The following is a 14540-nucleotide window of genomic DNA, read 5'->3' as shown; positions in this document are numbered from 1 at the left end:
CCCGGCCCCTTCCCCCGAGCCAGGGGAAGTACTTGCAGGCAGGAAGAACTGAGAAACAACTCTGTCCTCCAGCAAGGGCGTGGCCAGCTTGTTCAGACTGACGACATCAGCAGCGCCTCAATAAACCAAGCAGGCCTCTGCCTGACCCTGTCTGCAGCCACCCGGGGCGGTGCACAGAGGAAGGCAAGGGAGGGCCCTTCGTGAAGCCAGAGCCACAAGTGCACGCTCATGCAGGCAAGGGCACACTCACGCAGGCCAAGGGCAAGCTCATGCAGCCAAGGGCACGCTCATGCAGGCCAAGTGCACGCTCACGCAGGCCAAGGGCACACTCACGCAGGCAAGGGCACACTCACGCAGCCAGGGCGGCATCGCCTTGCTTTGCAAGCCTCCAGGTTTGATTTTGTGAGAGCTGCAATTTCCTCCCCGCTCGGGGCGCTGGGAATGTGTGTGTAATGGAACTTGATTGTAGCCAGCTGTCTCCAAGTTCCCCACCGCCCGGGAGACAGCTGGCCACGCGCCCCGTGGCGACAGAGGAGTGGGGGGAGGGGGAGGGGCGGGGCAGCAGAATTTCCAAGGCAGTGACAGATGGGGTTGGGGGGCATCTTCTGAGCAGAGTCCATGTTCCTTAAGCAGCTTTCCCTGGTCACAGACCCCTGGTCCCTGGGAGTGCTGGCCCTGCTGGGGACCTCGGCCACTGGCCTGCCAATGGGAGGCGTCTCAACTGTGGCCAGAAAACAGCAGAGAAAGACCTGCTTTCACTTTCCCACCAGAGCCAGAGGCGCCCGCCCCCCACCAACTGCTCACCTGGACATAGAGGATCAGAGGATCGTGGGCTCGGTCCCCAGTAGGGGGCTTGCAGGAGGTGCTTCTCTCCCCCCTTTGTCTTCCTCTAAAAATCAATGATTAAAAATAGTTTTAAAATGTTTTTTATTGATTTCAGAGAAAGGAGAGATAGAAACATCGATAAGAGCCAACCATTGATTGGCTGCCCCACTCTGGGGATTGAGCTTACAACCCGGGCGTGTGCCCTGACCAGGAATCGAACCATGACCTTAGGGTTGCTGCTCAACCACTAAGACACACCGGCTGGGCAAAAAAAAAAAATTAAAAAAAAAAAAATATATATATATATATATACACACATATTTTTTAAATATGTATTTTTTAAATGATCATCTCTTAATTTATTTTTATTGATTTCAGAGAGGAAGGGAGGAGAGATAGAAACATCAATGATGAGAGAGAATCATTGATTGGCTGCTTCCTGCATGCCCCACACTTGGCATGTGCCCTTGACCAGAATCAAACCCGGGACCTTTCAGTTCGCAGGCCAACGCTCTATCCATCGAGCCAAGCCAGCTAGGGTTAAAAGTTAATTTTTTTTAAATCAAAGGAAAAGAAACAAGACATAGGCAAGACTCACAGAACCTCGTTACTTTATTGCACCAAGATCTTGGCAACATCGGGGTCCTCAGCCCCTGGAGGGAAGTGCAGAGAACGGGCGCAGACCTCCATACAGAGGCAGCGATGGCGGAGATGGGGGACGGAGAGGGGGCCCCTCCCACGGACCCCGGGCCCCCACACCTCCACTCTAAACACAAAATTAAATTAAACCCCGATTCTAAGTGAGCGGAGGCCACTGTGATAAAAGCTCGTTATTTATATACATTTATATACGCACACGTCATCTAGAACCGGACTCACTTCCTGGGCCCGCCGGCCCTGGCCCAGTTTGGGGCATGATGCTGGGATGTCGTGGGAGGGAAGCCTCGCCCATGACAGAGATGAATGCAGGTGACGGGTGACAGACAGCTCCTCAGGAGGTTCTACAATGACCCCATGGAGGAGGGTGGGTGGAAGGCGGGAAAGAAAGGGGTCGAGTCTGTCCGACAACAGCACCCTCTACTCCCGCCAGGGCTGCAGGAAACGGGGAAGCAGCTCCCACGGCCACGCACAGCACGAAGGAGAAGGCCCTGCCCAGAGGCGACAAGGGACAAAGTGTGGGTCTCTGAACAGGTGAGGCTGACAGGCCGAGGCCAGGCCCCTGAGAAAAGGCAGAGGCTCGGCCCAGCACCAGCCCAGCCGCTGGCTTTCTTGGGACCAGACGGCCCCCGTGTGGCCGCTGACATCTCCTCCCAGCTTTTCAGAGAAAATGAACACAGGAAGGAACACCCAGACGACCCCCATGAAACAGTGCACACACCTCCCCAAGCCCCCAGGGCCAGGGCCAGGCCGTCGGGAGGGGCGGGGCATGGGGTGAGCGCCGCCCTCGGTCCGGCTCCCCGTGCAGCATCTCCCGGAGAAAGGAGCCGTGATTGTCAGATTCACTTGTACCTTCGACCCCTGGGTCAGTGATTGTTCAGGAAAACGTCGCCCCGACCGAGGCTTGCCCATGATTGCTACTTCCCACGTGCGCAGGCGCGGCTCGAGCGAGGTAAAGGGATCGGCAGTTACAATCGGCTAAACTGAAAAGCACTCGCCCGCGGAGCAAGGAAGCCAGGTCCGCAGGAGGGAGGACACTGCCGCTGGCGCCCAGGCCTGGGCAGAGGCCGGATGTGAAGCAGTGACAGGAAGAGGCCCTCCCCCACGACCCCACCTGGACAGAGGCCGCGGCCTGCGGCTGATGGGGGTCGGGAAGGCGCTCAGAGCGAGCAGCAGCCGAGGGGCAGGGGCCAGCTCCGCAGTTCAAGCCGCCTGCTCCAGAGAGCGTCCAGTTCCCTGCAAGGACAGAGGCCCAGGGCCGCCTTGGCTCCGCTTTCTGAGGTGCCAGTAAGGCAGACAGCCCTGCGAGGGACACAGCCACCAGGAGCAGGTGGTGGACGGCCTGCCGAGAACAGCGACCAGCCGCCATGTCACCCCAGGCGCGCCGGCCCTCTCCGTCCACGAGCGGCCCAGATGCGCCGCCCAGTCCCCGCCGGGCAGCTGCCTGCTCCCCTGGCACCGTGTGGTTTGTCACCAGAGGCCCTGATCTCCGGGAGCCGGGGCCTCGGCGCCATCCTCGGCGCAGGCTGGCGGTGCAGGCCCAGGGGTGACCCAGCCAGGAGCCCACACGGACCGCTCCCAGGAAGCGATGCTGTCTCCGAGCGTCTGTGGGGCAAACAACAGTCATCCTGACAGAGAAAGGGCCCCTGGGAGTCCCCTCCCACCCTCCAGCGCGTCCAACAGGGACCCACCCGGGCACTGGAAGGAGCAAGGCCTCCTCTGCAAGTGACGCGGGTGCATGCACCTCACTCCACACCCCGCACCCCATGCATTCTCACTCACACACTCCACCACACACTCACACACTCATGCACTCACTCACTCCACCACACACACTCACACACTCCATCACACACTCACACACTCCATCACACACTCACACACTCCATCACACAATCCATCATACACTCACACACTCCATCACACACTCACACACTCATGCACTCTCACTCACTCCATCACACACTTACACTCCATCACACACTCCATCACACATTCACACACTCCACCACACACTCACACACTCATGCACTCACTCACTCCACCACACACACTCACACACTCCATCACACACTCACACACTCCATCACACACTCACTCACTCCACCACACACCCGCACTCACATATACACTCACATTCACGCACACGCTCATTCACACTCACACACCAACCCATAGCCCACACTGACCTATCTCGGCAGCAGTGCTCAGCGGCGGTAGCTGAGGCTGGCAGCCTTGGCTGGATGAGTCACAGACCAAAAGTTCCGTCTATTCTGAAGTTTCTGGAAGGCGTTGAAGTTTCTTTTCTTTTCTCTCTTGAACTTTTTAATTTTCTTTTCCTGTTTTGAGAATCACAGGTGTCACAACTGTCAGAAGGGTGGTCCCTGGTCCCAGTGGCCACTACGTGCGACACAACTCTCAGTGCGCAACATAACCAAGACTTACTCCTCCCGTGGCCTCTGGGAGGCGCCCACTCCCCCACTTCACAGATGAAGGGACAGGAGCGACCGGGGACCAATGCCCTGCCCGTGGCCACATTACGGCGGCCAAGCAGCCCCTGAACCGGGCACCTGGCTCCAGTCCGGGCCGCAACCACGTCCAACTGCCCGAGAGCCAGGCCCTCCGTGACCGCGGTCGCGCCGTACCTTCCCCCGATCAAACTCTTCATCCCAGTCGTCGATCACCGTGGCGGCGCGGGCCAACCTGCTGTCGTGCATGGCATCCCGGCTGACCGCCGACACCTCGCCGCCCCACGTCAGAACTGCAACAGACACACGCGTGGTGGCCCCTCGATCCCCACCACCCTCATTATTTCTCCTTTTAAAGGCAGTTAGCTTTGCCGGGACAACACTGGTTCTAGATCTGAAGTGTACCGTTCTCTGTCCATCGCTGTATTCCGCACCATCGCCCACCCAGTCGGCTCTGTCCTCACACAGGTGACCCCTTCACCCTACAACTACCCCCACCCCACCCAGTGGAGTTGTTTCTAAACCCCCGGCCTCATCTGAGAAACAAAGACCTTGTGTTCTTTCTCCAGGTCTGACTTATAAAAACGAGCTTGCGAATAAGAAGTCGCCCTTGAGTGCTGGGCCAGTGCTGCTGCCCCCTCCCTCCTGGCCTGGCCTGTCCCCCGGGGTGCACGCTCTGGGCTCTCCCACTCTCCTGCCCCTGGACCCAGGGAGAAGCTGTTCTGGATCTTTCCACAGATAACCCCCGCCCCGTGAGGACCAGTTCTTGACCTCTGTGCGATGGGGTCAACCAGGACCGTTTAGACCAGTGGTTCTCAACCTTCTTAATGCCGCGACCCTTTAATACAGTTCCTCATGTTGTGGAGACCCCCAATTTCATTGTTACAAATTGAACATCATTAAAGCATAGTGATTAATCACAAAAACAGTATGTAATTATATATGTGTTTTCCGATGGTCTTAGGCGAGCGACCCCTGTGAAAGGGTAGTTCGGCCCCCAAAGGGTCGCGACCCACGGGTTGAGAACCGCTGGTTTAGATCCTCTTCCCATCTTTGCAGCCAAGTGACGCCTGCGCGCTCGGGGCACCAGGATCCACCCCCAAAATGACAGAAGCCCAGGTTGGAGCAGCACCTTTCTTCCCGTAGGCTTTATCCGACGCGCATTCGAGCAGCTCCCACACCACGCTGGCGCCTCGCTCCCTGGACCAGGAGTGCCGAGGAGTCTGCTCTGGCCCTGCGAGCAGACACAGGAAGTGTGCGTTGGCAGCCACCAGGCGGAAGCGCCCACCCTGGACTCAGAGCAGGGCTCCAGGGCCCGTCTTCCCGCCGGAAGGGGTTGCCCATGAAGCAGCCCTCCACCCAGGACCCTGCCCCGCCCGGCGCACACCTGCGAGGTCCCCAGGACTCTGGCCGTTGACAGCAGGCGCTGGGCTGCTCCCGGGGACGGCAGGGCCCCTCCAGCCTCCGGGGTGCTCCTCCTCTTCTCCTTCCTGCCGGGACTCCGGCTTTCTCTTTTTCTTCTTCTTTTTCCTCGGAGATGCTGCCGTGGCCTCTGGCTCGGCGTCCGAGGGGGAGCAGCTCCTGGGGTCAGTGTCAGCAGTCAGCTCCCTCCCCCTTCCACTGGCGTGCCTGACCCACAGTCACCCGGACTGGCCCCACCCTGAGCCTGGCCGGGGACCAGTCATGCTGCTGTCCACGCCACAGCCAAGCATGGGGGCGCTGGAGCTCCACCCAGGAGAGTCCTACCAGCGGGTGACACAAGTGCAGGGCCAGCTGGGCTGGGTCAGGTGACCGCCTGTGCATGGTGCCGGCCAGGTATGCTGCCACCCACTGGCCTGGGTCAGCAGGCTGGGCCTGCCAGCCACACCCACCGGGAGGGGGGTTGCTGGTGGGAAGGCAGGGTGTCTGGCTCTGTGTTCTCACCTGTGCCGAGGCGGGTCCTGGCGGAGGCAGGCTTCTCCTTCCCCGCCAAGGCCATCCACTCCCTTCCTCCTCTTCTTGCTCATGTGGGGGCTGTCCGTCCTGCATCCCACCGGCCAGCCATTCACCAGGCCCCGGCCGTTCACGGGCTGCTGCCCACCCTCTGCCTCCAGGCTGGAAGCTGGTCGCTTCACGCCGCCCTCCGGCCTGCGCTCGGGGCTCCAGTGCTGCCCTTGCGCCTGCCCCGCCTGCAGGCGGGCGATGCCCGTGTCCTCGGGGCGCTTCCTCTTCTTCCTCCTCCTCTTTCCAGGAGGGGCTGCTGCCTCCCCAGCCTCCGTGCTCGGCTCGGGGCCTCTCCCAGGTGCTTCCGTTTCCTCTTCTTACAAAGGCTCTGGAGGGCTCGCTGGCCTCGGGCTGGTGTGGAGGAGCCCGAAAGCCCCCGTTGACCTGAGGCAGGGGAGCACAGGCGGAGTTCGGGGGGCTGCTGGGCAGGCTGGCGGCGTGGGGGGGCTTTGGGACGCTGGGTGATCCGGGAGCAGGTGACACAGCCCTGTGAGGACAGACGGGCAGTGAGAAGGCTGTTCTGAGACCCAGGCCCACCCTCAGCAGCTCCCTCCCCCCCAGGAACCTCAGCTTAAAAAACTGGGTGTAAGTTAAAAAGACAGACTAGCGATGACATTCAGGCCTACTTAAGATCAAGGTTAACAAAAGTCATTGTCTCTCTCTGTTTCTCATCACCAAGCAGAACAATGTGCGTCTGCAAACTCCAATGTTTTGCATTTTTGGTACAAATGTGTCAAAGCTACAATCAATCCCCACCCTCCGGAGTCTCGGGGTGTCCAGGCACAAGAAGGGCTGTAAGAGGGGCCCGGACAGGCCTCTGCATCTTCCACTCTGACTGTGTCCTCTGGGATCTGGGGTTCAGGGGAATCAGGGAACCCGATTTCACCAGGGGGCCTCCCAGCAGGACGAGCGGGGACGAGGGACGGAGTCTAGAGCAGGTGGGGTCGGCTCTGAACTGTGCCCCACTCGCTATGGACCCGGAAGGGTTAATTCTCCACACTGAGCCCCCCACCTGAAAATAACTGACCAGAACGCCGGCCTGAGGTCACCAGAGAAACGGTCACTGTCACCATCTCCACCAGAACAAGCCACGATGCCCCCGAATGTGCTAGACCTCACCGCTCTGCGTTTTCCGGAATTAAAAGTCAAACGAAGAAAACTACCCAGTAAATACCTCACACGCTTCAGGACCTGCCACGTGCACAGAGGGCCGGTCCAGCCGCACACCGGCCTCCGTGGCGGCCACCGCAGTTCTCGTGGGCGCACGGGGACAGCAGCCGCCCCAGCCCGGCCCGCGCTTACCTGCTGGCACCCACAGGCCGGGCGCAGGCGGCGGCGGGGTGAGTGGCTTTCCTGGGGTGGGTGAGGTCGGAGAGTGGCGGGAGGGGCGGCGCTCGGTCAGTGCCGGGGGCCCTCCGCAGGGGGCTGGCCTGCAGTTATTGACATAAATAAAAACTTGGTGGTCTAAAAAAGTTGTGGTGAGTGAGAGGAAAAATAAATGTAAAAAAAAAAAAGACAAATACAAAAAAACAAATGAAAGAGTTCAGAAAGCAGGATGGGGGACAGCGAGGGGTGGGGGGTGATAGAGGAAGAATCAGAAGTGTTTTTGGTTAGAAACAAAAAGGAAAAGGAAGGAAATTTCAACAAAAACCCAAGCACCCACCACGGAGCTCCGCGTTGCACCCAGAGGCTCCAGCGCCCGTGTCCCGTGTCCCGTGTCCCGCGGCCACCCCGTGCTCGGAGCACCGTGAGCCCAGCACTCCGTCCTCCCTCTGGATCCTGGTTCCTCCCAAGAGAGGGAGACCTGCATCGCCCCAAGTCTCTGTCAGCACATGGAGTGACAGTGGGAAATCAGGGTTCCCTGAACCCCGACTCCGGGACAGCCCTTCGGATCTGCAGTGCCCAGGAGGCCCGGGGTCTCGCTCCTCCAACCAAGCCGCCCGACACTCCCAACCACGACACCCCAACACCCACCTTCTTGGCAGAAAGGGCCAGCTTCTTGGCGGGCGGAGGAGACATGGCGTTTGCGGGCTCGGCGGCCATATTGCTCAGGGCGGGGGCCCGCGGCTTCACCACTGTGGAGGCTTCGCCGTTTAGCAGCGCCCTGGGCGGGCCGGCCGTGGGGGTCCTTCCCTGAGAGTCACAGAAGCGGGCGGCCCCGCTCCTGGGGGTTGGGGGACCCTGGGCGGGGTCGCTGCTCCCTGAATGCTCGGGGCTGGAACTGCTGGAGGCTGCCCTGTCCGGGGCGATGCCCGCAGGCCTGTGCCCGTTGGCGGTCGCTGCGGGCACGGGCTTGGGTGAGGTAGAGAGGCCAGCGCCCCTGCCATCCCAGGAGCCTGGCCTGTGGCTGTCACCCCGGCTGCTGGCCCCGTGGGACCCCGGAGAAGTCTTGAGGGGCGGGGAGAGGTGCTGGAGGGGGGCCGACTTCTTGACTTTCTTTCCAGGCTCATCCAGGATGGTCGGCAGGGGTGTGGGTGCTTTGGAGAGTCGGGGGGAAGAGGACCCCAAGGGCAGCTTTGGAGGAATGTGTCCATTCTGAGCCTTTAGGCCCGACAGGAAGCCGTTCCTGGACACGGGCACACCCGTCTCCCCGGGGGCCTGCAGCTTCCTCATGGCCACTGGGTCCGGTCTCTGAAAGACAGCGGGCGGGACGGTCAGACCTGGCAACGCTCCGGCAGGTGAGGGCGCAGCAGGCCCCGGCCACGCAGGAAACATGCTGTGACTTCTCTAAGCAATCTTACCCACGGGCGTGTACCTTTACAGCCACCTTCACTGTGAAAGCAGCACATTTTCACCAACATTTGAGAAATACAAAAAAATATAAAGGAAAAAATGACCAGTCCCATCCCGTTGCAGAGCCACCGATGAACACACGGCGTTCTCCTTGGGGCTTTGCTTCTGCGGGTTTGGGCCGCAGAGGGAGACCAGCTGGCTTCCCGATCGACCCTTCAGGCTCTCAGTAAAGGTCTGTGATGTTGGGCTGGCAGCTGCACGGTCTCCAGGGGTCCTGGAGTCCCCGCCACAGGGAGTCCTCATCCCCCGTGCAGACCCACTCCATCAGGACGCGAAGCCACGGCTCCGCATTCGATGCTGCCACCTCCCACCCCAGGCCTGAATCTGAGCATTTACCATCGCAGCCGCCCAACCACTCGGCTAGTGGAGTCTGTGCTTAAAAACTGCTTGTTAGCCCTGACCGGTTTGGCTCAGTGGATAGAGCGTCGGCCTGCGGACTCAAGGGTCCCAGGTTCAATTCCGGTCAAGGGCACGTACCTTGGTTGCGAGCACATCCCCAGTAGGGAGTGTGCAGGAGGCAGCTGATCGATGTTTCTCTCTCATCGATGTTTCTGACACTCTATCCTTCTCCCTTCCTCTCTGTAAAAAAATCAATAAAATATAAAAAAACCAACAACTACTTGTTAAACGAACAATCAAGGGACTGGATCTGTCTCCGTGTTGGTCGGTGTAACTGCCTGGAGATGGAGCGGCGGCCTGTGACTGTGTCCGTGATCTCGCCCAGTGGCCCACTGCGCCCCCGCACCTCTCAGCGAGGGTTTCTGTTCCAAGCGTTTGCTCACTGACCCTGCGCCCGACTCCCGTCGCTTGAACGCTGGCGTCCTCCGCACGGGCCCAGGGTGGTTTTGCATCACCTGAGTGACTCCCTCACCTGCCTCACTGCTTTGTTAGGAACACGAAGCTCAACTTTTTTAGCAGAAAACTCCAAATACACACAAAAGTAACCTCAAAGCTATTTCCTAATTGTTAACGCTCTGCCACATTAGTGCGCGTGCACCGCCCCCCCCCCATATTTCTCTAACCATTTGAGTAAACTTTAGACACGAACCCTTTTCCCCCCTAAGTACACCTGCCGCTCCTGAGAATAAAGGCGTCCCCTTGACACACCCAGTGAATACGTTAAGTCAGGATGTCAGCACTGGTGCCCTCCGCACACCCTCAGCATTAAATGTGAGGACGGTGCGTTTTCCCGAGGCTTCAGGCCAAGGGTTTGCTCAGCGAGCCTGTCCCTGTGCTTCTGCGTGGCAGCTGGTCCCGAGCAGGGACACAGCGCGACCGCGTCCTGAGGTGCTGGGTCATCACTCCCCTCCTCCTGCTCGCCCCGTCAGCTGACGACCGACTTAGGAGAGAGCAGGGACCAAAGTAGGACAGACTGTCTGCCTCTCTGCCCCCGGCACAGCGCAGCCTGCAGAGCTGGGCTCCCCCCACGGCCCAGGAGGCAGTGCGTGTGGCCGCCATGCAGGCACCGACCCCCTGGAACAGGTACCTTTCCAGGCAGCAGGGACGAGAGGGTCCCATTGCTGACGCTCTTCCTGCCGTGGTCGGGAGCCCCACCGGGGCGGCCGGAGAGGGCGGAGCCGGCCCTGGAGATGGCACCCTCGGGACTCTTCTTGGAGCCTGGGATTCTGTCCAAGAAGAAAAGCGGTCAGGGGCTCTCCACTAGCGCTGTGTCGTTACAGAGCCTCAGTGTGAGAAGGAGCCAGGGTACATAAAGTCAAGGTGAGAATTTCGCTAAAACAAAAGAGAAGGCAGAAACCCGGAGACACCTGACCCCCTAGCCTGTGTCTCTGAAAGCCCCCTTGGCCCTTGACCCACGTGAAGTTGTCAGGTAGCCTGGGACATGTGCTCCGTATGGCAGAGAGCAAACTATAGTTAGAGCTCCAAGATCAGAGGCTCAGTTTATCAGAAAGCCAGACTGATGCCTCCAGCTCCTCATCCAATTGAGCAGAACACATACGAGGCCGCAAAAACGCCTCCAGGCTCCACGTTCTCCCACCCAGGTCGGTGACAACCAGCCCCCACAAAAGGCACCTTCCCAAGGTGCTCTGCTGCAGCCCACCCTGACCACCGGCCCCCTCTGACCACGGAGCCTCCCCCTCCGACAAGTACTTCACGGCCCACCGAGGTCACTGCCCACAGGGGAAGGGGTGCTGGCTAGCCTGTGTCTCCGGTTTGGGCACCAAGAGAAGCGGTCACTTCCGCATCACATTCACGTCACCTCGGTGGGGGCAGAGGGAACCCTGCTTGGACCTTCCCAGAGGCCCTGGCTTTTACAACAGCAAGAGGACGCGGTCTGAATGTCCCTCCCGGTGGACACAGCCACACCCACGATGGGTGAAAGCGGGGGAGCATTACCGCAGGTAGAAGAGCACGTAGGCCTGCTGGTTCAGAACCACCTTGATGTTGCTGGAATGGACCAGGGAATCGTTCATCTGGTACCACTGCCCGTTGCTTGCCTGGAGCAGCCCAGGGGGAGGAAGACAAAACAAACAGCAGACATTCCATGAGCCTCACTTTTAAACAGGGAGCGAAGAATCCGCTGCTCCCCACCACCCACATTAACTAGCCATGATTCCACGTTAAAATATCTACTACCTGTCTCACCGTGAACGGACCCCACCCCTCCTTCCTGGCCCACAGCCCCAGGCTCTTCCTCCCGAGGGCATGTGGGAGCTCCCATTAGCGAGGCGTCTCCACCACCCTGGGCCTCTCCGAGTCGTGTCCCGGGTTCTAGGCCAGAGCCTCGCCCAAGTGCACGCACACTGCCGACCCCGCGGGAGTCTCAGAGCCGCTGCCCCACGCGCTGAGGCCACACTGGGCCTGAGCACCGCTGCAGAACACGCCTCTCCCCAGACACGCGTGCTGCAGAACACGCCTCTCCCCAGACATGTGTGCTGCAGAACACGCCTCTCCCCAGACACGCGTGCTGCAGAACACGCCTCTCCCCAGACATGTGTGCTGCAGAACACGCCTCTCCCCAGACACGCGTGCTGCAGAACACGCCTCTCCCCAGACACGCGTGCTGCAGAACACGCCTCTCCCCAGACACGCGTGCTGCAGAGGCTGCCTCTGTGCCTGGACAGACCCGCCCGCCAACTTGCCCGGGGTACACCCTCCGCCACCCACCGTGAGCGGGGCCACCGACCTTCACGTAGCAGTAGTAGTGCCCGGCGTGGCAGCTGTAGCCCGAATGGACCAGGACGGCGTACAGCCCGTACACGACGGGTTCGCCGCTGCTCTGCGACATGTACGGGCGGATGTTCAGAAACTCGGGGTAGCCCACGTCCTGCGGGGAAGCCCAGGAGAAGGCGGTTGCAGGCTCTGCATCTGGCTTCCTTAGATCAACACGCTGTGGTGCTTGCCTGCACATCCTCCTCCTCCTACCGATGGACTCAAAATTCAAAAGCCCACACACGCCCTCGGCTGGCGAGCCCAGTGCAACCTGGCCAGATGCGGGCCCAGATCAAACGACCCATGTTTCTCAAACTGTGCCCCAATGGAAACCAGATCGATGAGTTCCGCCGGGCAACTCCACAGGATCTCACTCCCCACCGACTACTTCCCACTGGCTTCCCGGTGCCGGGTGCGGCAGTGCAGTGGGAGTTCATACCTACCAGTACGGCCAATGAATGAATGACTCCCCAGACAATTAAGTCTAGAAAATCCTTCATAACCAATTCCCCTCTGGGAGAGTCAAAATGCTACATAGCTTAATAAAGGCTCTGAGAAGGCCTGCAATGAAAAGAACTACTGGCATTTCGGAAGCAGGGAGCACAGAGCACGTCCAGGGCGCAGTGCTGACGTGCTGCAGAGCACCCACCGGGGGAAAGGCTGATCTGGCTAGCCAGCGAGGCGGCCGAGGCTCAGGCAAGGGCCTGGCCCCAAACGGTATCACGAGGCTCTAACACCCAGGAACAGACCCCTGGCTCTTATGCAACAAGACGTCTTCTGTTAAAACACAACTGTGCAGAAAGTAAGCTTCACTCCACACCCACAAGAAGCCACCGCCTGTGAGTGCAGCTGGTCTGGACACGAACAAGACACGGAGGACCAGAGCCCCACAGTCCATGTCCACGTCCAACACACGCTCTTGGGGACATGACCCTGCCCTGCCATCAGGAGCAGCCCAAGTTGGGAGAGGGTGGGAACAGCCGAGGAAGACAGTGCTTCCTGGACAGGACTACGTGTGCGTCATGGCCGCTTAGAGATTCTGTAAAAAGCGCAGATTCCTGGGCCCGGCTTCCAGGGATCTGGACTCACTGGCTCTGGGTAGAGCCGGAGTCTATTTTTAAAGAGCAGCCGCCGAGCAGCCGAGCCCGCGGGGGCACTCACCTTGGTGATCTTGCCCCCACTGAAGTTGGCGAAGCGCTTGAGGGAAAGCGTCAGGACGTTGGACGCCCTGTGGATGGTGAAGCGCTTGCTGGCGGGCACCTTCTTCTTGCACCTGAGGGGGAAGAGGGGTTCAGCTCGTGTCCCCAGGGACTGTCCTCACACCAGCTGGTAACAGTCACCCTGCACGGTAACAACGAGACGTGTGGCTCCGCATCCCTAACCACCAGCGCCACCTGCGGGGAAGGGAAGCCACGCAGGAAGCAGACCAGGCAGCGGAAAGCACTTCCCAGCTCGAGGCTCAGATGCAGAAGTGACTGTGGGCTGACGCAGCAAAGAACAAACCAGAGCCGACCGGCTGGTGACAGCGGGGCAGGCGGGGCCTCCCTGCACAGAGCCAGCGACACGGGACGGGGAGGGGCAGGCGCATGGACAGGCAGCTTCCAGGCACAGGGGTGGGCGTAGGGGGCGCTAAAGGGGGCGTTTGGACACAGAATGATCAACCCAAAAGCAGAATTAAGAAAACTGTTCTTTACAGCTTTCCAACGACCTAACTAGACAGTAACAACACCCCCCACACCGAGCCTCCACAACCCCCAAAGGACGGGTCAGAGCCGCATCTGCGGAGGTGGAAAATGCCAAGAAAAAGCAAGAAATGGCAGGCGCGGAATGGGGTCACCTAAGGGCGGAGAGGCAGTGAGGCCCTGCAGCTGAGGGCGCGTGCACGCCCCTGGGACACGGGACCGCTGCAGGGCCTGCTTCCCACGAGGCCAGGGAGGCCCCTGGAGGCACAGGGAGCGCCGCGCGAACGTCGGTCAGACCGCGGGGCACTGTGTCCGTGGCCTGCAGTTTCCTGTTGGAGGACATGCTGATGGTCCTCAATGTGGGCGGGCCACCCGCAGGCGGGAGGGGCCACAGCCGTGCCGGGTCAGGTGACCGGGAACTCACCGGGCGCACATGTAGGCGTTCTCCCCGCTCAGGGCGTCCGGCTTCACAAAGAGCTCGAGCGCACGCACGATGTTCGCCGCCTGCTGAGGGCGGAAACGGAGCGTGAGGGGAGAAGGCTCCCTCCGCAGCGCCAGCACCAGGCCCTTCCAGGCGGAGCAGCAAAGCCCACACTTCGCTGGCACAGAACCTGCCCACCGGCTGCCACCTGGACTCAAAGCCATAGCAGAGGGACAGGGGAGCTGGGCTGCCCCCTTCCTGCCCCGATGGGCAGGCTCAGAGCGGAGCTGACGGGGACTGGTCCCGGGTTCCACACACCTGCATGCTATCTCTGTTTCTTAAATGAGAGAGAGAAACGTGCACAGAAAAAGGCTGGAGAGAAATGTGTGAACATGCTGGCTCCTGCTGTGAGGAGGACGATGCTAACTAAGCGTCTCTCCCTCACCTGGTGGGTACGGGCGTGTGGGGTGGGGTGGGTACGGGCGTGTGGGGTGGGGTGGGTACGGGCGTGTGGGTTGGAGTGGGGTGGGGTGGGTATGG

At 60.2% G+C, this 14540-nt stretch overlaps 1 protein-coding gene across 1 annotated transcript in view; it reads right to left on the bottom strand.

The window, feature by feature from the left end:
• Positions 1-2694: 2694 nt before the first annotated feature.
• The window catches only part of USP36 (ubiquitin specific peptidase 36), a 23056-nt gene continuing 11210 nt past the window's right edge, over positions 2695-14540 (bottom strand). Inside the window, 15 exon segments of the mRNA XM_006107963.3 lie at positions 2695-3087; positions 3672-3821; positions 4128-4243; positions 5083-5184; positions 5338-5531; positions 5874-6216; positions 6219-6266; positions 6269-6420; positions 7236-7363; positions 7908-8564; positions 10213-10351; positions 11082-11182; positions 11872-12012; positions 13059-13170; positions 14004-14086. Coding sequence (XP_006108025.1) covers positions 3690-3821; positions 4128-4243; positions 5083-5184; positions 5338-5531; positions 5874-6216; positions 6219-6266; positions 6269-6420; positions 7236-7363; positions 7908-8564; positions 10213-10351; positions 11082-11182; positions 11872-12012; positions 13059-13170; positions 14004-14086 — 2448 coding nt within the window. The 3' untranslated portion in view covers positions 2695-3087; positions 3672-3689.

This window comes from Myotis lucifugus, unplaced genomic scaffold (genome assembly GCF_000147115.1).
Source record: "Myotis lucifugus unplaced genomic scaffold, Myoluc2.0 scaffold_1609, whole genome shotgun sequence".
NCBI lineage: Eukaryota > Metazoa > Chordata > Mammalia > Chiroptera > Vespertilionidae > Myotis > Myotis lucifugus.
This window is presented reverse-complemented; position numbering and strand designations above follow the sequence as displayed.